Source organism: Uranotaenia lowii, chromosome 2 (assembly GCF_029784155.1).
Source record: "Uranotaenia lowii strain MFRU-FL chromosome 2, ASM2978415v1, whole genome shotgun sequence".
In the NCBI taxonomy this organism is placed as follows: Eukaryota; Metazoa; Arthropoda; class Insecta; order Diptera; family Culicidae; genus Uranotaenia; species Uranotaenia lowii.
Window position 1 is genome coordinate 184,178,529 of NC_073692.1, and position 23,221 is coordinate 184,201,749.

Genomic DNA, 23,221 nt, shown 5'->3' on the forward strand with positions numbered 1-23,221 from the left:
AAAAACTGAAGACATAGGCGAAACTGGAATGGGAAACTTTCGAACAACTAAAAAACATATGGTGGTTTAAGCACTTTCGTAACCTTTACGCAACAATCTCCACACTTTTTATTCGTAGTTAGTTATTTTTGACGGACATTTAAAGGTTTGTTTTCACATTCCAACCACGTGTTATGCGTTTAGATTATTTTTCGTGGTTTGAGATCCTTGCTACGCTGGGGTTGTCGGTTGCGGTTGGGATTCATTGTCCGCTGGCGGTGATTGTTGACGATCGTTTTGGTCCGATGTTACTGCCACTGCTGGTTCCGGGGTGCTGCTGGGGATGGCTGGTTGATCGGGATAATCGCCGGATGATTCTTTGGGGGGAGTATCATCGAAGAGATCTACCACTGGCGGTGGATTTGTGGCACTCGGAACAACGAGTGGTTGTAGATTTTGATCGGGATTGTTGGCAGCTGGGATTTTGTCTGGTGGCGGTTGATTGGGTGATGAAGTGGGAACTTTTGGAGTTGTACTAATGGGTTGAGGAGCAGCAGGAGTTGGGAAGGCAGATATTACAGGGGGTTGTTGGGCAGAAGGTTCTTGACCGTCCTCGCTGACCGGTGGAGAGAATTGGGGGAATTGGGGCTGGTTGCTTTGTCGAAGGATGGGTTGATACGCTGCTGGGGGCGAATGTTGAGGGTTTGTGGGTTTAATATGGATGAAGGAGTTGATTTGTGTGTGATGTACCTTGGATGGGCGGGTAGGAGTTGAGGTTGGCTTGTACTGAGCTTGGTAATCGTTGTATCCGGACGGTGGCGGAGGTTGATAGAACGCTTTTGGAGGTTGATCATATGGTGCTGGAGCAATACCTTGATTAGAATCGTACAGCGATGGAGGGCTCTGTACTGGTGGTTGGAAGTAGGACTGGCTTTCTAATGGCCCCTGGTTGAAGGGTTCAGCTTGGAAAGATGGATTCGGTGATCCCAGAACGTAGTCTTGTTGAGAGTACGCCGCTTGACCAAATCCGCAAGGCACTCTGGAAACCGTTGGAGCACATCCGATCAAAAGTTTTTGCTGACAGGCTGGTTTCGGCAAAACAGGCCGGTATGTTGGATTTAGCGGAATAGATGCTGATGGACGGTGGAAATACGGGGGCTGTTCATACCGAGGTGCAGATCGATGCTCCTTTCTTCGATCACCGAATTCGGCTTCAAAATTTGGCGTCGGTCTAGTGAAACTCCGTTCTGCCGACTTGCCATAAGTCAAGTATTTACCACGGCTCTTATTAGGAACATATTTGGATTTCTTCTGCTTTTTCAAATCACCATCACCATTGAACTTTCGCTTGTAACTTTTAGTGAATCCGTAGCTAGGTTGATAAACCGATGCTCTCAGTGTCCTTTCACGTTGTGTATTCCGCTCCTCATAAATATCCTCCGGGCTTGAATATTCCGTAGAAATAAGCTCCTCGTAAGATTCTTCCCACATTTCACGATCACGACTGGGTCTTCGATATTCCACTATTCGGCCATCGCATAAAACTAGGCTTAAAGCCAACACCATAAGCAACTCTAACCTCATCGTTAAACTTTTTCAACTTCCTTCTTTACTATCACTCAAACTACTAATCGATCGTCACCGGATATACTTTTCTTATAAGCGCCCCTTCAAACACTGATCAGCAACTGTCCTCAGCCACCTACTAGGAACCCAAACAGTAACACCCACACCCCGGCAACCGGCACAAAATAGTAAACAACAAAAAAACCGCCACAATTAAGGTCACCCGACGTCGACTGAAGATCAATTCCCACGGTGTACCCAAAGCTTCCGGAAACAGTTCCAAAGAAAAAAGAACACTCCCAACAGACGTCTTCAGTGTGAAAAGTCTACACCAATCGGACTCTCCTGTGCGATTGCGGTTCCGCGTATCGATGGATGAGCCACACTCAGTAATTGATGGAAGAACGTCGACCATTGACAGAGTCTTGTTGAGTTGAGTTGATTTCTTGGCTTATTTTCGATTGGCAAAAAGTTCGTGGTATGCGAACGCAAAATAATGATTGCTTTAAGCGGGCATGTTGGTTGATCCATGGAGGAAAATTCTGCTAGATGTGCAATTTTTTTCACAGGCAGTATAATGGCATGGTTAAAATGAAGTTCGGTTTTTTAATAAATATCAAGTGCAGGCAAAGGGTGCAGAGGTGTAAGAAGTACTTAATTATGGAATAAAATAAAAATTATCCAATTTTTTTTCATGGAAAAAAATTGAAGACCTGCTTTTTTTAAATAATCATTTAAAGTTTTATTGAAAAGTTAATTTTATCACTTAAAAACAACAAAACATGAGGAATATTTACCGGGGTCCAGAATCAACTTCAGAAATATGGCTCCGGGATCAAAGTCAAGGGTCTGATCAGGATCACATTTCGGTATAACAAAACAATATTTGAATCAGGATCCAAAATGTAAATCAAGGATCCAGTATCAATATCTGAGATTAGGATCCAGGATCAGCATCAGGATCCACGTTAATGATAAAGGTAGGAGAGAGTGAAAATACTTGATTTTTTTGCTCTAAACTTGAAATTAGGGGAGATGGGGGCATAATGGCCACCTTAAGGAAAAAGCTTATTTAACCATAGAGAACAGCTGTAATCTGTGAATTACACCATTGTTTCGTGTTCAGACACTCAAATAGACTATTGCCTAATTGGATGAAATTTGAAAAAGTAGATAAAAACGTTTAAAAATGCATTTTAAAAATTTTTGCCGAAAGCTGAAAACCAGTCACTGTAGAGGCATAATGAGAAACCCCCCGAGGCAGTATGAGCACCATAAATGAAGGCATAATGAGCGTTTTCTGCCGGGGATTCTAGCAGCAAATTCGACTCGATGCAGTCAACTGAGTAATAGAGTTACAGCTTAACTTGTATCGTCTGACGATTTGGCCTATTGGTAAGATGTCGAAGAGGTAATCAGAAGGCTCGAGTTCGATTCCTGGTCTAGGTGATTTTTTTTTCATTTATCATTCGTGATCATGATTGCACTAAACGGCGCCGCGTAGATTCATCAAACAAAGCAATAACAAAATAATCTAGGTCTGTTTGTAGAATTCAAAGAATTAACACATGCTCATACATTATATTTCTGGTGTTTTGTTTGACGGATGATGCAATGATGCTATTAGCCGTATAATGTAACAATAAACAAAAATCAATCATGAATGGTATGTGCAAAAAAAATCCCCTCGAACAGGAATCGAACTCGAGTCTACTGATTACCTCTCCGACACCTTACCAATAGGCCAAATCGACAGACGAAACAAGCCAAGCTGTAGCTCTATTGTTCAGTTGACTTCAGCGAGTTGAATTCGCTGCTAGATTCCCCGACAGAAAATGCTCATTATGCCTTCATTGATAGTGCTCTGTTCGCCTCTAGTGAACAAATTAAAATAAAAAAGCGTTTTAAAATTGATTAATGTGAAAAATCAAAAATTTTATGATGTCGAAAATTGAGAAACAATGTAGATCATGTTACAGTGCGTAAATTTCAGATCAGGATGATTTAAAGGTCATAAAAGGTTATTTGCTTATTTGCTCAAAAATTATAATATTTTCGTCACTTGAGAACCTAGCTGGTTATTATTTAATATTGCTGTAAAGATGAAAAGGTTATTTCTTTGGTGGAAAATTAATACTAGAGGTGAAACGAAACAAATCCTCATGAAAATTTGTTTAAGAAAATACGTACTTATGTAGAAAAACCCGATTTAATACACTTATCAGTGGATTGGAGGCTTTCTTTTAGAGTGTAAATTATCTTTGGAAATAAATGACACAATAATGGATTCCTTATTTCTGAATTATATACGATTAATCTATAAAAAAGATTATGATTAAAAAAAATCGATAGCAAAAATTACTAAATTCAATATAAAAACCCGATTTAATACTCTTAACAGTGGATTGGAGGCTTTCTTACAGAGTATAAATTATCTTTGAAAACATATGACACAATGATTCTTATTTCTGAATTATGAATGATTTATCTATAACAAAGATAACGATTAAAGAAATTCGAAAGCAAAAATGATCAAACTCAATATTAAAAAAGGTGGCCAGTACGTTTTTTGGGGGATAATTGAACTGACAATTAACAAGCTCATTTACTCTCGAAATATTTCAAATTGTTTAAGTTTGAGAGCCACATTACTTGACACTCACTAGTGGTCTAGGGGTTAGCCTCCCCATCTTTCATGATAGATGACGTAGGATCGATTCTCGACTATTTGATGAACTTTTTGTCAAATTTTCGATCGCCAACGTAATTAATTTAGCGATTGCTGGCTACTGCTGCTGAGCAAATGGCTACCTTTTTTGGAGCCAATATAAGCATTATATTTACTATGGAATAGAAAAATTTTAAACAATTTTGTTTTTTTTTTTGGTTTTGAAATATGCCCTACAGGAAAAAAAATGCAATTTTTTGATACTAAATTCATCAAAATCGTGAAACCTAGAATAGGAGTTAATGTGGTAAGAACGTTTTTATGGAACATACAAATAAACGGACATCATCGTAACTCGTCGAGCTGAGTCGATTGGTACCTATAAAGAGGGGTCTTGGACCCTTAATTAATGATATCCCCAACTGACCGTTCGCTATGCCTTTCTGTAAGAAAGCCAAAAAGGAGTGCTCATCATGCCCTGGGTGCTCGTTATGCCCTCATCTCCCCTACACGCTGTCAGAAAATGCAAAAGACGGTGAGTTGCAAAATATTCCCAAAAAGATATGATGAAAAAAAAAAGGGGATCAAGTATCCCCATTCTCCCCAGATTCGGGAACAGAAACTGAGATCAGAAGGAAAAAATCAAAATCGGGACCAATGAGTCAGAATCAGAATGCAGATCTGAATCCGGGAGGATCAACATAAGTAGGGTAAAAACACTATATATGGAGAGCCATCTTTGGAGATTCAGCGAATTTATGCCAATAAAATATAACGAAAGGTTTTTTGGTGAAATTTTGATAGTGTCGCTCAAGCTTGTTCCACAGTTCGAGTCGATATGATTTTTTCGCCGAAATATGTTTTGAACCATCATTAAAACCTTTTCATCAAAAATTGTTTTGGCCACAATTATTGAATACTATGATTAGTGAGAAAATCTTAAGATTATGAAATTTAAGAATTTGTAAAATTTTAAGAAAATACAAATATTAAAGAATGCCACTTTTACATAAATCATCTAAAAGGGTGTATTTCGTAATATTATCTTGGAATATTTTAAATGAAGATTCTATCACCGTAAGTTTATTTTATGAAATTATTTTATCTGCTATATCGGTGATATTTTATATTCTTTAAGAAAGAATTTTGAAGAATTGAAAGATTATAGACCAGTGGGGAACCGGGGTAAATTACCCCAAATGGGGTAAAAGTGAAATCCTTGGGGGTAACAGTGAATATTTTGTGAGTGAAACGTGTATACAATTTTCATTTTGCAATTTTATGAATTTGTTGGTTTTATTTCGAAAGTAAAGAATTTAGCGACATGCAGCAGTGACTATTTCCCCCTGAGCCATTCAAATAACACGCTTTGAGAGCTCGCTCAGTGTTTACGGATACAATACATATACAGGACTGTTCATAATTGGAAGCGTGCATCAAGTTTGAACATCATAACTTTTTACTCTAATGATATTATTCGATCAAAATTTGTGGGAAAGATAGATCAACTATCATACTATTATATCACAAAAATTGAGCTTTCGTAAGTATGTGTGGCCTGAGATACAGTTATTCTACGAAAATCGGACTTTTTGAACTTTTAGTATTCAAATTGCAATATCTGGAATATTACGCAACGCTTTTTATTGAAATTTTGCAGAGTGATTGTTGAAACATAAAGTTAGCATGTCTGAAGTTTTTGGATAGTTCTAACGATGGGATCAAAAGTTACGCGGGGTACAATATTTCAGGCATTAATCTAAAAATGCGATTTCTATAGAATTTTGGACGATTCATGAGAAAATATCGTTTCCATCCACAAATAAGTCAAAAATTGTCTGACAAAAGCATTGAATAAAAAAAAATGGAAAAAATGATCCATTTTGATTTGGATCTAGAATTTTAGGATATTCATTTGTTGAATAATAATTTAAAATGGGAAACTGTATTTCTGTATCTTTGGATGCAGCTCCAGCTCTGCTAGGCCATATTAATGGTTTTTCGGCTTTCGTAAAAAAAAATAATCCGAATATGATCCATTGCCAGGCTCTTATGGTCAAATATTTAGAACCTACACTGGAAGCTGTCATGAATGATATCATTAAAATTGTTAATTTTATCAAGGGACGTGCATTCAACACGCGGCTATTTCGTGAACTATGTCAGGATGGAGAAGCTGAATATACGGCCCTAATTTATTGTATAGGAGTAAGATGGCTCTCTCGCGGAAATGTACTAAATGGAATATGGATTCTCAAAAATGAAGTCGAAATTTTTATGATTGGTAAAAAAAAATAGTCTTGCAGACAAGTTCAAAACCCTTCTTTTGTTGCATATCTCGCTTGTGTAACGGACATTTTTGAAAGTATAAATATATTGAACAAAAAATTGCAAGAAAAAAATATTGATATCATTACAGCGGCAGAAATGATGTCAGCGTTTTGTTTGAAACTGCATTATTGGAGACAGAAAGTAGAACAGAACAAGATAGTTTCTTTTTCAAGATACATAAGCTTTGTTTTTGGAAGATGATGAAAATATTTCTATTGCAGATATAAAGGATACAATTGTAAAACATCTTGTTGAACTCAGAAATCGGTTTTCTGATTTCTTTCCAGATCTTGATACACGTACTGTCAGATGAATTGCAGATCCCATCAATTGTGAAATTGCTACGATACCAGAAGAACCTTCAGGTTTGGCAAAATTCTCGAACTTTGGTGTAATACGGAAGCAAGCAATTTGAGAAGAAATCAAATCTGTCGTCTTTTTGGATGTCAAAATTGCTTTCAAAATTACATGAATAGGCGGTTAAAAGAAATACTGTGCGCAAAAGACTTTTCCACTCTGATTACCATAAAAATGAAAAACAGAAATCAATTAAACGCCGAAGACTATATTCAAATCGCCCTTACATCAAAAAGTCCCAATTTGGAGGAATTATTTCGAACATGAAACAACATCATTTTTCCAAAACGTATAAGAGTGTTTTAATGTTTATTCCCTTTTTTAATTTTTTTTGTCTGTACAACCATTATTGTTATTTTTATCACTAGGTACTATTATTAAAATGATAATTTTTTTTATATTTATATTTATACAGTACTCCAAATTGTTAATCCTCAATTGATTTTAATTTGTTATATGTCTTCTATTACTATTATCATAAGGTTGCCAGATTTTTTTCAGCACGTATCTGGGCAATTTTCTATAAATAAAAACCTGTCAAAATCCGGGCATTTTATTTTTAAATCGACGACAAAAATCCCGGCAATATCGGGGAAAATTTTGTCAAAACCCAGAAGTTACTCAACAAAAATCAAGATAAATGATAATAATTTTTTCATCAAAATTCAAAAACATATTTTAAATCGTATTTTTAGCTTCGAAAAATCCTTTTATGATTATTTTTGCAAAATATTCTCAAAAACAATTTTGTTTTGGTGGCGAAATAAAAAAAAATTACAACACAATTAATTTTGTTGTTTGCTTTGCCAAATAAAGTGAAAAAATCCAGGCAAAATCCAGGCATTTTTCAATTAAATCTGGCAACCGGGCCGGGTCGGACTGTTCCTAAATTTTGTATTAAATATACGGGTAAACCCGGTTAAAACCGAGCAATCCGGCAACCTTATATTATCAGCGTTATGTATGGTTTTTTTTATCAATAAACTTAATAAATGATGTATGAATTATTTTTTTTGTTATTGTATTCTTTTCAAAATTATCATGAAGAGTTATGGAGAGCATAATATGAAGATGCTAAAGAAAAATCGATTTCGTTTTTTTACTCTTCGTCATGGGGTAATATCAACTTGAATAAAAATGTTTTGGGGTAATGATTCAAAAAGTTCCCCGACCCCTGTTATAGACGGATAGAAGATTAGATTAAGATGAGATGAAAATGAGCGGACCCGTGAGGAACAAAAAGATAAACTGTGATGAAAAAGTTTTTCAAATTAAAATTACCCTTCCGCTTATTCTCAACATCTTTCACATTATTCTTATCTTCTTTTGGACTATAATCTTTCAGTCCTCAATATTCTTTCTCAACGAATATAAAATTTTACCGATAAAGCCAATATAAGTATTTCAAAAATCATCTTAGGATTTTAATTGTTTTTCATACAATTTTTTCTCCCAATCTAAAAAAAAGGTGTTTTCCTAGTCCACTCGAAAGAAAAAAAAATGAAAAAAAAAATGAAATTTTTTTTGAAAAAATGTAGTAGAATTCTGGACCTGGGATAACATTTCGAGGTTTTGACCTTAGTTCTGAGTTGAGAATGTTACTGTTGATTCACTTTAGTCGTTTATAAAAATTTGATTAGGAATTTAAAGTTTTGAGTTTTGAGACGAACATTTTGCAATTTTTTGGACTCTCATGGAAGGGGTTCAACCCCCCCTCCCCATGTTCCCACGGCCATGCACGATACCAGTAGTCATCACAAATAACCTGTTCGATATTGAAATTCAGCTAAATAGAAATACCAACTATAAAAAAGGCACAGTGTGTTTAATAGAAGGACTTTATGAAGAAAAAAAATATAGTAACGCCTATTTTTGCATGGGATGAAGTAGAGCTTTTTCCAGTTCATTTATACCAAATGTTAAAATATTTGGTCAGTGATCCCCCCCATACTACATATTTTTCTGAAATTTTTCTATTTCAAATAAATTTTAATACTTTATTTTATATTTATAGGGTTTAAGTGGTGTTAATTATTTAATTTTAACTTACAATTATATTAATTGATCACTGGTTAACTCAACATTCTCATCAAAATACATAAAATAAATTCAAAAATATTTTAAACTAGTTACAGAAAATACGCAATTGAAACAAAGAATATTGGTCTTAAAAATATCTCCTAATCTTAACATTTTAAAATCGGCTGGCAAGCAGTCTTAGAGGGTTGAATTATCTGAAATTATAAAAATTATCTGTAATTATATGAATCTATATAGATATGGTTCCATTTTAATCCATTCTTTTATTTTTGATTTTCTGATTGTGAAAACATTGGTGACATTTTTTAAAACAAACCACTTGAACCACTTTAACTTTTTTGTGATAACGCTTATGCGATCTGGAGCTGAAAAGTTTGTCATAGTATAAGGCTTAGGAAAACTAAGAAAATCAAATAGTAATTGAGTCAACATTACGCATTTAAATTAAGTTTTGAAGTTGCTTCTTCGAATCATTTTCCAAACTTTTCATGGACAAAAACAAGAAACAAAGTTATTCTTATTAAAAATTTGGAATTTTAGGCTTCTAAGATGATTGTGTTTTGAAAACACAAACATTTAGACTTGGAAAACAAAGACAAAACTTTTTTAAAATTATTCAAATTTTCTTGAAAGTTTGAGGTGGTTTGAGTTTAAAATTCGGTAAAATAATTTTGAAAAAAATACATTATAACTTGGTAGTTTAAAAAAAATCATAATTATCTAAATGTTTACTCAATTTATCGGCCTTGTCGGTAAGAGTCATGTTGTTTTAGTAAGAACATTTCAAGATCATGAATATAAAAATTTGTCCCATGAGGATCAAATTGATGACATGTGGTGAAAATGATTCTTCTCGCTTATTTTTTAATATCTATTCATTTCATTTCTATCAATCTGCCTAAAATCTAATTATCTTGAAATTTTCATACTTAACCCTTTAATGCATGACTTTTTTTCAAATGAGAATTGCAGTTATTGATTCAGTGAAATATTAACATTTTAATTCGAATAACAAAACTCAACAGGTTTGAAGTTGTTATTTTAAGTATTATAAAAGTTATGGCCCATCAAAGTTGAAAAATATTTTTCGAAATTCTTGGTTCATTTCAACGATCTTTCTAATTTCTTCAAAACCTTGTTGATTGGGTGCAGGAAAGTGTTTGTGATTAAATGTGATTAAAAAAATTGTTAGAATTTGCAAATCTCAAGAAATAACAGCGATTTTCCAAAATCTACTTTTCTCAAAAAAATAAATAAATTTGATTTTGGCATTTTTTCCGCATACTTTTTTAGATATCTAACACATACATTAGAATATCGTAAAAGAAATACCATGGGCTAATTTCTTTTAATCTCTAGAATATTTTTTGTGAATACATCGCTTTAAAATATTCACGCGTTTTCGAGATATTTGGATTAAGATTAGTGTTGTTTTAAAACAACACTATGCATTAAAGGGTTAATGAACATAACTTTCATCAATAAGGTCTCTTCATGTATTAAAATATTAACAACGGGAAAATATTTCGGCTTTTTCAGTCAATTAACGGATCCAAAACAAGGTGTTTTAAATAAAATCTTAACATTTTTGAAAGACATTTTTTCAATTAAAACGTCATACAATTTTCAAATTCATTATAGTATTCAATTGATGATTCAAATACCCAGCAAACATGAAATCGCATTAAAAATGATAACTCAAGTCACTAAAAACGTTACTGCGAATCGTAATTCCAACTTACGCAAGTAAAATATCGTAAAAATCGTTACTCAAAGTCGTATTAAATGGTATAAATCGGATATGATAAAAACTCCGCCATGTTTGCAGATTTTGAAGACGATTTCGTTCCTTTTTCTCTCTCGCGTGGGTAAAAAGAGAGAACAGCTTTGTTGTTCTCTTTGCGACCAGCAGTGCAACCAGATTGCTAAAAATCAGATGGTTTACTTGCAAGAATCGCCCAATGACAGAGGCAGCAAATATTGTCGCTGGCAACAGTTCGCATGCGTTGAGAGAAAACAAACTTGTGCTCTCTTGCATTCTTTCAGTATGTATGAATATGGTGTCGAAATCGTATACTCTTATCGCTTTAGCCTGAAGTTGAAAATTGGTATGTATATTGCCTCCACTTTGGTAGGTAAATGCTGTTTTTTCGTGTTTCATACGATCATTCTATAATGTATATGAAACGTATAACAAAGTTGTTGAGAAATATACCTACAAAAATGTTTGCTTGGTAAATGAACTTCTTTAAATGCAAAACGATTTTATTTTTTCTTTAAAAATATCTCAAATGCAATTTAGTCAATACATCTTTAAAAGTTCGTTTAAAATCTATTATTTTAACACACAAACAAATAGAAAACATTAATAATCTTTTTTTCGCAGAAGTCAACACAACTTACGGTCTTAGGAAAAACCTTTGCTTTAATTTTTTTTCAATGTTTCAAAATTTTATCAAAAAAGTGCAGAATTTTCTTAAATAACTTATACATATTTTCAAAGGTAGCAAGACATCAAAATTCTTCTTCTTCTTCTTCTTCTTCTTCTTCTTCTTCTTCGTCTTCTTCTTACATCAACATGGCCAAAATATAGATAGATAGACTTGCGTCTATCATTTTTCTTTTCAGCGTATTACCTGTTACATATTCCTATGCATTGCAGATATTACTACAGCCAGGCCAACCATGTGATGAAAACCGCGAAAGATACAGGATACGGGGGCGGAATGAAACGTGGAGATCCCTACCAAACGCTTCATATAATATTTTGAATATGTAAAGACCTAAATATGAATATATGTCATTTGGGAAAGTATATATGGAATATTGATACATTAAATTCTGTTAAGGAATTAGGAAATTACGATGCTTACCAACATTATACTCACCGCAATAATAATTAGAATATAAAATATTACATTTGGGTTTCTGAATATCAGCTATTTTGCCTTTGTATCGTATCAGAAAATTGTTTGTAAACGGTTGAAATACAAACCAATTTATTATGTATTTCCATTGGCTTTACAAACCTTTGGTCTTTTGAGTTCTAAATCCTCATTAAATGTAACGCATTGAAAAAAAAAACTGGGGGCGCGTTGCTGTATAAGATCAGTACAGTGTTTTGCTTTTCTGGACAAACCATACGCACGAAACCAGCTCGAAAAAGATAAAAATAAATTCGGTTGGCATGAATCGACTAGTAAACTAATTAGATGTAAATGAAAAAAAAAAAAGAGGAATATAAAATAATTGGAATTTTCTTACCGAGTTTTAGTAGGCTACGTCTCTCTCTGCGATCGTATTCGTTCAGTCTTGCTTTCGGATGCTATTTCAGCGGTCTTCATATTCCCATAAGAAGGAATTCGATATTTAAAAAGAATCCACCATTCACATAAAACCGACTTAAATAAAGTTGGAATCCTTCCACGAATTTGACGAAGATGTTGATGAAGATTGAACCGAAAAAATACCACCATCAACGTTGATGAACTCGTACGAACAAGTACGCGTGCTAGAAAAAAACACTCTTCCCTTCTCCCTTTTTCCCTTCCCATCAAATATCCAAACATGGCACTTTTCACTTTTCGACGATTTTTTTTTAAATTTTGTTTCCACAACAAAACTCTAACAGAATAAAAAATCCTCTGTAACTGGACCGTCCGTAAAAATCTAGTAATATTTCAAATCCATGTGGAAGGAAAAATTATGCGCATCACCGCACCAAATCACTCGCCAAAACCAAGAAAAAGTAAAGAAGAACTTGTCGACCTTCCATGAATTCTCGCCAACATTTAGCCGAATTAATATACTAAAATACGCTTTTTCACAGCAGTTCCATCCGATGCCACTCCATCGAGAAACACTCAATCACACGAATAAACTATTTATTTTTCAAAAAAAAAAAAACATCAGGAAAATTGCTATAAAGGGGAATTTTCACGGACCGCAGAGAAAACGCGTGTGCTGCAAACCGGGCAAATGTCGTCCCAAATTTGCTAAAACCAACCCACGATCCTCCGGTAATCACTTCCATGATGTATCCCGGCTCCCTATCAACCGCTTTTTAATCATTTCACTTTGATGTACATATTTGTTAAAAACTTTATGAAAACACAATTTCCTTGAACGGAAAAAAGAGGGTTGGTCGCACGAGGCATAGCCTACTCGTCCTCAAAAGTAGCAAGACATCAAAATTAATCAGACTTAGCTCTTAAATTCTTTGCACCTGAATTAAAGATGAATTTTGTTGCCTTGTGTAATTCATTAAAATCCTTTAAATGTCGAGTTGAGTATTTAGAAGAACAATAAACACAAATTATAGTTGATGTTGAAATGGGTTGGTCTCTTGAAGAATATTTCATATCATCATTCAGCCTAACGGCTGCTTGGCTGTCTTCTACGTTGCAATTTTTTTAGTAGGTACATATGTAGAACAGCATTATCACTGTGAGTTCGATTAAAAAAATTGTCCTTCATCAAGATAGAAAAAAATGAATACTTTTTTATAGCTTACTTATACTTAGCATACATAGTTTTTGTGTAAATTCCTGCTTCGTTTGGACAAAGTTTGCAAAACTAGCTGGCCCACGCCTTGAATGTTTTGAATGTGCGTTCGGATCGAAAAACAACATGTCATATCGAGTTCCTCAACAGTTTTTATCACGCATAGGCTGTACGGTACCGTACCGGATGTTTGGGTAATCATAGAACGCACCGTTGATTTTTTTTTCCTAGGAATAATTTCTTCTTGCTCAATGTAGAACAGACATTGATTCAAATGCATTTTTTTTCTCTTGTGAGCAGCTCTTTCGTCAAAAAGTACTGCTTTCAAACACCTGGGATAGACACTGATCAGTCAAAAGTCACTGCAAATATGCTCAAAAATTGTTGAAATTTTTTACTCAACGAAAGATATTCAGAAATTTGGTAAATTTTTTTTTTAAATAAAATTTATATGTTAAAATTCAAATCGTATTATCAAAGCTTTCAGAATTACATTTTATAATTTATTAAAGCTGTAAGAATCTGATTTTGAAGATGGACTTAGCAAGAGTTTATTTTGATTTTTTCTTCATTAATTTATTTTACGGCAGTTAAAATATGAATTATTAAGGTAAAAGGGTTTCGTGTAAACCAACGCACCATCCGAACATTCCTAGCAAAGCAAATTGTACCTGAAAGGTTTTGGTCCTAAAAAATCACCTTTTGGCAATACAGTATGTTTTAAAACGTAACGGTTTGGTATGACAAATATGAGAAGTATCGCAGCTAAAAAAAATCAAATACAAGCTTTCTAGTTTTTAAGCCAGTGCCCAAAATTTGTTTTTTTGGGGTCATCTGAATAAACACGACGTGTAAGAAACCTCCAAACTTTCAACAAGACAACACAATCAACAATGTTTTCCCGAAACCAACCGCACGTAGCATTTAGCCGGTTATTTGCAACTTTCCGTCCCTGGAAGAAATTGCTCTTGGGACAGATGATGCGTGCACAAACTGTATACAAAATATGGGATGTCCTGACTCAAGTTATAACCTAATTCTAGTATAAAATATGAACCCTGGCAGTCTTCAGGTCAAGTCATTGACTCGCTTCGTTTCGAGACAGTTGCTCACTACAATTTGAACTACGCTTGGGCTCAATTTTCGCCTACGACAGCACATTTCAATCATGAAGTTGTTTGTTGCCCTTTCTGTGACCGTAATGGTCATCGGATCAGCTGTAGCTCGTCCAGAGCCCTACGGAGCCCATGGGCATGGTTTGGTGCAGCCTGGCCCGGCTGTGGAATATTCCTACCAGGCCAAGGCACCGGCTGTCAAGTGCGGCCACAACTTGCTGATCAACTGCAACCCGCATCATAGTGTGGTCCCATGTAAGGGATCCAAGGGCGGTCATGGAGCAGCTCCAGCTCATTACGGAGGCGCTGCTGGAGGATACGGAGAAGTGGTTCCGGTGGCTGATCATGGACACGGATATCATGCTGCCCCAGCTGAGGAACAGTACCGACACAAGAAGCACAAGAAACATCACGGACATCATCATCATCACCATCACCATCATCATCATGGCCATGGACATGGAAAGGGACATCGTGATGCCGCCAGCGATGTTGTTGGATCTCCAGGACCAGTCGTTTAAGGAGCAGCGCTAGGAGTCAGTTGTTTTTATTATTAACTGTTAAACGAAAATGTAGCAACGCTACAAGTGTTTTATAATTTCTCTATCAACCACTCAATTTCTCAACTCATCTTTTCAATAAAAATTCTAAATTTCAAGGTGATACTTTGGTGCCATTTTCTAAAAATTGCAATAAATGTTGAATTTGTATAAAAATGTTTTTACTTTAATCGTGCTGAATTCTGGAAATTCATTGATGATCTCCAGATTAATGTTTCGAAATTCATAAATTTTCAACGAATGTTCCTATTAACTATTTGGTACATCAATCGAGTTTTTATGTCCTTATTATAGAAACTTGAAACTTTGGTTGGTTAGTCTCTTAGAAAAATGATGACATTAATTTTATATTTCGTTAAACAAATAACACTTTTCCAGGATACAAAACATTTTTTTTTTCTTTTTCGACAGGATAGTTCGGAGGAGCATTTCTTATTGATGTATGAATTTGGTAAGTTGGTTGGTAAGTTTGGTAAGGACATTCGATAACTATGTGCTCTACTGTGAGTCTAACTTTGCATAAGTCACTCATGATAGCTGTTCCACCTGAGACATAATGTCGATGAGTGCTACTGGTGTGCCCTACTCGAAACCTGGATTACTCTTGTTCTTTCATGTTCTCCCTATCCTTCTTTGTCCTGTTTTTAGTTAATTTCTACTTATGTGAATGTCAATCAATCAAAGACATGAAATCCAACAAAGCATCTGGAATCGATTCGTGCTGAGATGCTCAAAGCCGACCGTGCCGCCTTGTCAGCATACATTTTGCACCGTCCTTTCTCTGACATCTGGGATACAATAACATTTCCTGCCGACTGGATACAGGGTATTCTAATAAAGTTACCGAATAAAAGAGACCTGACCGGGTGCGGTAACTGGCGAGGCATAAGTTTGATCTGAACAACTCTTAAAGTACTCTGCAAAGTGATCCTATACAGGATCCAGAATTAGATTGATGAGACACCCCGACGGCAATATGCTGAATTCCGATCCGGACGATCATGGCTCAGAAGTCGAGCAGGCGCGAGACAATTTTGAGCAAAATCGAGTTAGTCGAGCAAGCTGCAACATGTTTTAAAATTTAAGAAAGTGGTCTTAGAATGACCGCAAGATGTAAAAAGAAACCACGAAACCATATCGAAATAGAAAAGGGATAAAACCTAAACTGCAGTATTTTCCGGATAATTCGATAAATTAAATCAAATTTACGGAACACAAAAATTTTCACCACAACTTTTTCGTTTACATTCGCGTTTTGACGTCTTCCGTCTCGCAAACAGGGGTTGCTTGATTTTGCGAACAGAAATTTTAGCTGTTCGTTTAGGGATGTGGTGAAGTATGTAAATTTCGTGCACAGAATGAAAGCGTCGAAAAATTATCTGTGCTCTATGCACTAGCTAGGTGTTTGTTTGATCAAATCAATGTTTGAGGTTGGAACACTAACGATAGTTGAATATTTAAGCAGTTTCATCTAGCAGGAATTAATTATTCGGTCAATCTACCGATGTTATTAATCTCCCTAGATTGCATGATTCAGATCACTGAATCTTGTTACTTACGGAGTAACAAGGTCAGAGGAGTTCAGGATAAAACTAATATGAATGATTAATTCATTGATTATTTAGTTTTAGTGGGCAGGGATTCATTGATCGTAGATGTACCGGTATTAAAAATTTGCCTATATGGTATGATTGACTTCGCTGGGTTTGTTACTAAAGAATGACAAAAACAGACGATGTAAGAATCAACCCATGTGAAGTTTTGCCAACTAATTGATTGGAGTGATCATTGGTTTTTGGGTTCAAAAGATAAAAATTGTGAGTGGAGTTGTGATGGAAAGAGCTGAGAGTTGATGAGGTATTCAACTTCAAAAGCGAGTGGAAGAATGGGTGATACGAAAACATTTTATTTGTTTTTTTTTAATAGTAGTTAAGTAAGGATTAGGTTAATTTCATTGTACAGAGTCATTGAAATTTTCAGTTCCGTTTCCCTTACGAAAATTTGGGTTAGCTCCGAAAAGCAAATTTTCGTAAAACAAGTCCGGTGTTATGTAGCAGCCGCACCATTATAAAATTTTCGAAGCTATAGTTTTTCAGCTGAACATAGAATCGGGCCGCCCTTTAATAGACTTACAGCTTTGATTGATTCGATGACTTTGTCGATCGTTGCATCGAAGATTGAATGACATGCTTACTAGTTTCATGGCAGCTTCATGTTGTTTGGTGACATGATTTGGAAGGGAAAAGCAAGACCCGAATCAAAAGTCGATAGAACGAGCGACAAACAAAAATCTTCAAAAATCTTAAGAATTTGTAAAGACTTCGGGATTAACGTAGTTCCGCTTGAGTTCAACGCCCGATATCGCTTTCCCAGAACTGAGGAACACACTTCCAACCACTTAGATCTGATTTGGGATCGCGCGTGGAGTGTGGTTTGTTTTGGTTCTTGAATCATGAGCTGACCTTTCGATTTTCAAAGGTATTCCTTAAAGTGATGTAGTTCAGAAATAATTTAGTTACTAATACTTTTCGTTGTGTATCCCGCATCTACAGTGAGCGAAATAAGAATAGAACCACTATGTATTTTGCTTGTTAAAATATGAATGATTGAAAATCACCAAAACTTTGTTCTATAAATTGTTTTGAATTGTTTAACGGATAAATCAAGCAAAAGTTTACTTTTTTTGGACGTTGCAATTGGCGTTGAGGACCAAAACTATGGAAAAAGGGTGCGAAATAAGAATAGAACCACTTGTGTTTTTTCAATAAAATCAAGATTATTTCTAAAAATATACTGTGTAAAAGTGAATAATAATGCTTCTACGAATTATTTGAACAGTTTACTGTATTTTGAGGAGTTTTCTAGAATTTCAAAGATTTTCAAAGGTTTTAAAAGGGGGTTTCAAGAGATGCTCCTCCAGCGTTTAGGAATTTGATACTTGAGCTATAATACTTGATCAAACTGCTTTATTTCTTCATCATCATTCATAAGTATGATGCAAATTGACGAAACATAGATTTGATGCTGAATTTGAAGAAAAAAACAGGCTTCAAATCCAAAAATACTAATGTTTTTAAATAGTCAAACGCTATTTCTCTAGTTTCAAGTCATAGATGGCAGCACTTTCTTGCAATTAAACCAAATTGATGCCCATTTTCGAATATCTGGGATTAATTCAGGTGTGCTGGATGATTTTGGTAAAGAAATAAGTACTTGGTACCGTGTGACCGCCTTGGAAATTCTAAGATCATAATATCAAAAAATAAGAATTTCATCATGAACCCATGAAAGTGAATTTCTTGGACCGATAATCAGAATAATTTTGTACTTTCCGATGGAGTTTGATGAACCAGATAAATAGCAGTATTATTGGTATGATTTGAAATTGAATCGGAAGTTGAGATGTGTAGGAATTTTGGCGGTGTTATATTCTTGTGCTGGTGTTTTTTTTTGCAAATCTGGAAAAGATTTCTGCAGCGTGAACTCCAACAAAACTGTGTTGGAAAACTACATCGAAATGATGAATATGGGCCTAAATAAACCTGAAAAATCAATATTGAGACTTAATTTGGTGTTAACGGCAAGATAGTGCTGCCATCTATGACTTGAAACTGGAAAAAGTTATGTTTATTGAAAAAAATCTAAGTTTATGAATACCAACCTGTTTTTTCTGATTTAAAATAAATCGAAAATGTTTGATTCATCATTTCACGTCATTTTAATGAAGAAAGTAAGTAGTTTGGTAAAGAATTACAGCTCAAATATCAAATTCCTTAGTTCTAGGAAAGCATCTCTTAAAACACCATTTTAAACCCTTTGAAAATCTTTGTTATTCTAGAAAACTCCTAAAAATGCAGTGAACTATTCAAATAATTCGTAGAAGCATTATTATTCACTTCTACACAGTAAATTTTTAGAAATAATCGTGTTTTTGTTGAAAAGACACAAGTGGTTCTATTCTTATTTCGCACCCTTTTTCCATCGTTTTGGTCCTCAACGCCAATTACAACGTCCAAAAAAAGTAAACTTATGCTTGATTAATCCGTTAAACAATTCAAAACAATTTATAGAAGAAAGTTCTGGTGATTTTCAAACATTCATATTTTAACAAGCCAAACACATAGTGGTGCTATTCTTATTTCGCTCACTGTATAGGCTACACTTCGCGAGCTAGGATCGTATAAGTGCGATTGAAATAAAATAAAAAGCTAGGTTAAGACGTGCGTTAAAAACCGTGCCCTTGCATGTGCTTAAACTGTTACCGTATTGGCCAGCCTTTTATTCACAGCGAGTTGGCAGCAGCACTTCCGATCAAAAAGGATGAGTAATTCCGGCCAATTCCGTCGTCATAAGGGTTGATCTCGATCAACCCTGCCGAAAGCGCACATCAAGCATCGTAGAAGTGAAGCACACATCGCAGCCAGAGCGAGGCATCCCGAGGAGCTCTATCTACATAATCGTCATCCATTTCGGCCAACCTTGCCGAATCAGGCCCGTCACGGGCGAACCTATCAGGAGCGCAGCATCGAAGAGAGCTACAACAGGAATCGATCGCAGTTTTGGTTGGAAAACGCTATACTCGGTGAGTGATTTCTCATATTCCTCGCCTTTGTATTTATCTCCCAGAGCGCCGTCCACGAAGGATGCAACATTGAAATTGTTGAAAAAATTATGCATTAACCGCACTCAAATTTTGCTGTCTTTACGATGATTATGATCTTTAAAAATTATAAAATTGAAAACCACATGTGATACAGAGTTAGACGACTCCTCCAACGAGAGAAAACGTACGTAGCAACTAGTATGCTCTGGTGTTCGCTATGCGGTACAGTAACTGCAAGATTTTATGAACCGGAACGTTGACGAAAGCACTGCAAGGTTAGAAGTTAGATAGAGATTTGCACGCACTGGTAGGAGAGATTTAGCTGTAAGAAAAAATGTTAGTACAAAATTAGGCCTAATTAATGATCATCAAGTAGAGTTTATTTCATGTAAGCTTTTCGGGTAAGTATTTTTTTCGAAAATGGATTAAACAAAAAATACTTACTCGAAAAGTTTACGTGAAATGAACTCTACTTTTTGTACATACAAACACTTTAAATGCTAATACAGAAATCGAACACAATATATTTTTCTGAAGTTTTATCTCCACCAAAAATTTTGACATTACACGAATTCCATCACTGCGCGTGGCGTGTTTAAATTTGAATTTGAATGATTTTAGCTGTCTACACTTCCACAACCGTTCACCTCTCGGGGATAGGTTTTTGTTAATCCAATGATGATAATTTCAGGTATGAGTGGAATCGTACCGGATGTCTTTGGGAATATTTTCTAAGATTTGATAATTTTGGGGAGTGAATCCGAGGTTCACTCGAGTTCCTATCTGTCTGCTGATGCGGAAGTGAACCTTGTTCGATCCTTTATCTGATCGGATGAACTTACATGGGCTCGCCTCGAAGTAAGTTTTAGCTGGGCAATTCAATTTTGGTGTGCTGTCCCTTTATGGGTGGCGCATAAGCAGCACGCTTACTTCGGGCCGTTCAAGGCTGACTACTAATTGGCGCCCAACGTGGGCCACATCACAACGCTACGAGAAAAACTGTAACAAATAAACGAACTCCAGGATTCTCTTTTGCTGGTGCTCGTTGATTTCCAAAAAGCATTCGACCGACAGAACCACGAAAACATCTAGGCGGTTCTAAGGCGACGAGGAGTCCCAGAGAAACTAGTCTATCTCATCGAAGCACTGATCCAAGTCTGATCCAATCCCGGTGATCCAATCCCGGTTGATAGGGATGTATCCTATCACCGCTACATTTTCTAATCGTGATGGATGATATTTTGACTGGATCGATCGACTGTGTACCGAACCGAGGATTTCCGTGGAATCAACAATGGATCAACTAAACGACCTTGACCTGGCAGACGATATTGTTTTGCTCGCCCAAACACAACCGAATATGCAGAGTAAACTTGAGGACCTTACCGAAAGCTCCAATGCGGGCCTCAAAGTCAATGTCGAAAAGATTCATGGTAACTGGACAACAGGTTGAGAAAGTGGAGTGCTTCCAGTATATTGGTAGGTAGATTACGCCTGATGGCGGCCCTAGAAATCGAGATTCGGGAACGTAAGTGGAGAAGGATTTTGCACACGCTGCAAAAAGATGTGAACGAGATTTGCAGAGAGGCGCTTGAATGTAATCCAGAAGGACATCGAAGGAGAGGCAGACCCAGAAACTCGTGGCGGCGAAGCCTAGCCGCCGGAATACGAACTGTCAACAAGAGCCTTGACTGGGATCAAGTGAAGACGGTAGCTCCGGATCGTCAACAGTGGAGGCTTTTATCATGGCCCTATGCACCGGAAGATTTTCTTTTCGGCATGGTCACCGTAAGTTGCATTTTCTACAGATTGTGTATCTCGCGCTTTTAGTAATATGTTCCAAATTTCATATTTTTCCAATGTTTTTTTCAAAAGAGGTATGACGATTTTAAAGTTTGCTTCGGGTCATATATACCCGAACGGCGTTAGGAAAGTTAAAAAACCCATTAATATTGATTTTTTTTTGAAAATAAAACAAATTTTCATGGATCAAATCTAATCTTTATTCGACAAAATTAAAAACAACACTTGCCGTAACCCTAAAAAGCTAAACTTGTAAAATTTGACTTATTGATTCCTGAGATACAGAATGAAATATTTCAATGTTTCTTGGCTTAGATTTTTCTGCAATGCTTAATGTGTTAATGAATCTTTTCGAAAGAAATGTCTCTAAGTCCAAAATCATTAATTTCATACCGGCTTCGAACACTAACCTTCCGAAACTCCCCCGACATCGATGACAGAGCGTCGTAAATTCGATTCCCACCCCACCAAACCGAGCACATAACCTACCGCACGAGCTGGTCCGTTGAATTTCCGTTCATGTGTATTTTAGGGTAGGTGCGTTTTGTTGTTGTTTTCCACCCCCACAGAAGAAAAATGAGGAAAATTCTCTCCCGAAATGTTTGCTTACAACTACAAATGGAGGAAACATCGTGAACTTGGTTCGCTCTCTTTTATCAGTTGGTGATTTTTAAGGACATTACCAATACAGAAATTGTTGAATCTGCAAAGCTCTCTGAGGGCTCTCTGAACTTTGGAGAAAAACATCCGGCGGAAGATGGTTCAACTTTCCACAGGATATGAATGCTCGTATCTCCTCGACGGCCCCAAGGATCAGTCTCTTGGTGGATTTCCAGCGGAGCAAACGTGGAAAGTCCTTTGAGCGCGCGGCAAAACCGGGACTGTAATTCGATTTTTTCCTATTCTCGACCATTCGGACTCTGAGTGTGGTGGGTGGGCAGTCAAAAAAAAGGCTGCAACAACACCTCAGCAGGGACTTTCTCTATTGAATCAGTCAGCAGACTTTTGGATGCCGCCCTCCGGTTGAATCGAATCATCCCCCAGGGATCGTTTTCGACGAGCGAGTGTTTCCCGGAATGGCTGCCCGGGAGCAAATTATCATGTAATTGTTGAAGTGACCCAGTCAGGTGAAAACCGAACGACTTGAAGGAATCCATTTTACGTTTGTGCTGCTCCTCGATAAACCGTTACCTACCGATAGGAGCTGATTTTTTTTCGCTACTCTTCTTCTGCTTTGGATAAGAACGAGTGTAGTAAAACATCGCCACCCACACCCCAAGCCCAACAGCCGCATGATTTAGTCACGAGTGATATTAGTTTTTCATTGATTAATAGCGGCCAATGAATGGTGCTGGGGCTGCATTTTCTTTGAAATCGTTTCCATACTAATTGGTGTCCTGGATATGATACGAGATAGAAAAAAACGACTGTGTGCTACCGTTGCTGCTGCTGATTGGAATTCTTACGCTTTCCACTTGAGGTTTGAAAGGGAAGAAAAAAAGATTTAATGAAGAACACATTTCCCACCCCCACCTTCCCGTAGATACCGTAAGCCAATTCATTCGCCCCCCCCCCCCCCGAGGAAGGAAAATAGTTCAAACACGAGCTCCGAAAAACTACGTGTTGCGACAGCAGAGCTCTCGGCAATGCGTTTTTCTTGTTTGCTGGATGACTTTTTTTTCTTCTCTAGCTTCAG

The 23,221-nt window shown here is 36.2% G+C and overlaps 3 protein-coding genes across 6 annotated transcripts in view; 2 read left to right on the forward strand and 1 right to left on the reverse strand.

Annotated features, from left to right (window-relative positions):
- Positions 1-210: 210 nt before the first annotated feature.
- On the reverse strand, positions 211-1,563 carry LOC129742148 (uncharacterized). Its single transcript, XM_055733991.1, has one exon. It carries the CDS (start codon positions 1,561-1,563, stop codon positions 211-213), a length of 1,353 nt encoding a protein of 450 aa, XP_055589966.1.
- A 13,082-nt stretch (positions 1,564-14,645) lies between these two features.
- On the forward strand, positions 14,646-15,080 carry LOC129742149 (transcription factor MafA-like). The gene has a single exon (XM_055733992.1). The coding sequence runs from the start codon at positions 14,646-14,648 to the stop codon at positions 15,078-15,080; it is 435 nt and encodes a 144-aa protein (XP_055589967.1).
- Positions 15,081-22,356: 7,276 nt separating this feature from the next.
- Positions 22,357-23,221, forward strand: part of LOC129743649 (uncharacterized) — a 1,005,706-nt gene continuing 1,004,841 nt past the window's right edge. For 3 of the 4 annotated variants that reach the window (XM_055735730.1, XM_055735733.1, XM_055735734.1), the window contains exon 1: positions 22,357-22,652. The gene's annotated coding sequence lies outside the window, so the exon portion shown is untranslated. The remainder of the gene's footprint in view (positions 22,653-23,221) is intronic. The other variant, XM_055735732.1, reaches the window with a different exon arrangement.

What these genes read in the sequence shown, in the direction of transcription:
- LOC129742148 (XM_055733991.1), bottom strand. Translation starts at nt 1,563, where the DNA reads ATGAGGTTAGAGTTGCTTATGGTGTTGGCTTTAAGCCTAGTTTTATGC.
- LOC129742149 (XM_055733992.1), top strand. Translation starts at nt 14,646, where the DNA reads ATGGTCATCGGATCAGCTGTAGCTCGTCCAGAGCCCTACGGAGCCCAT.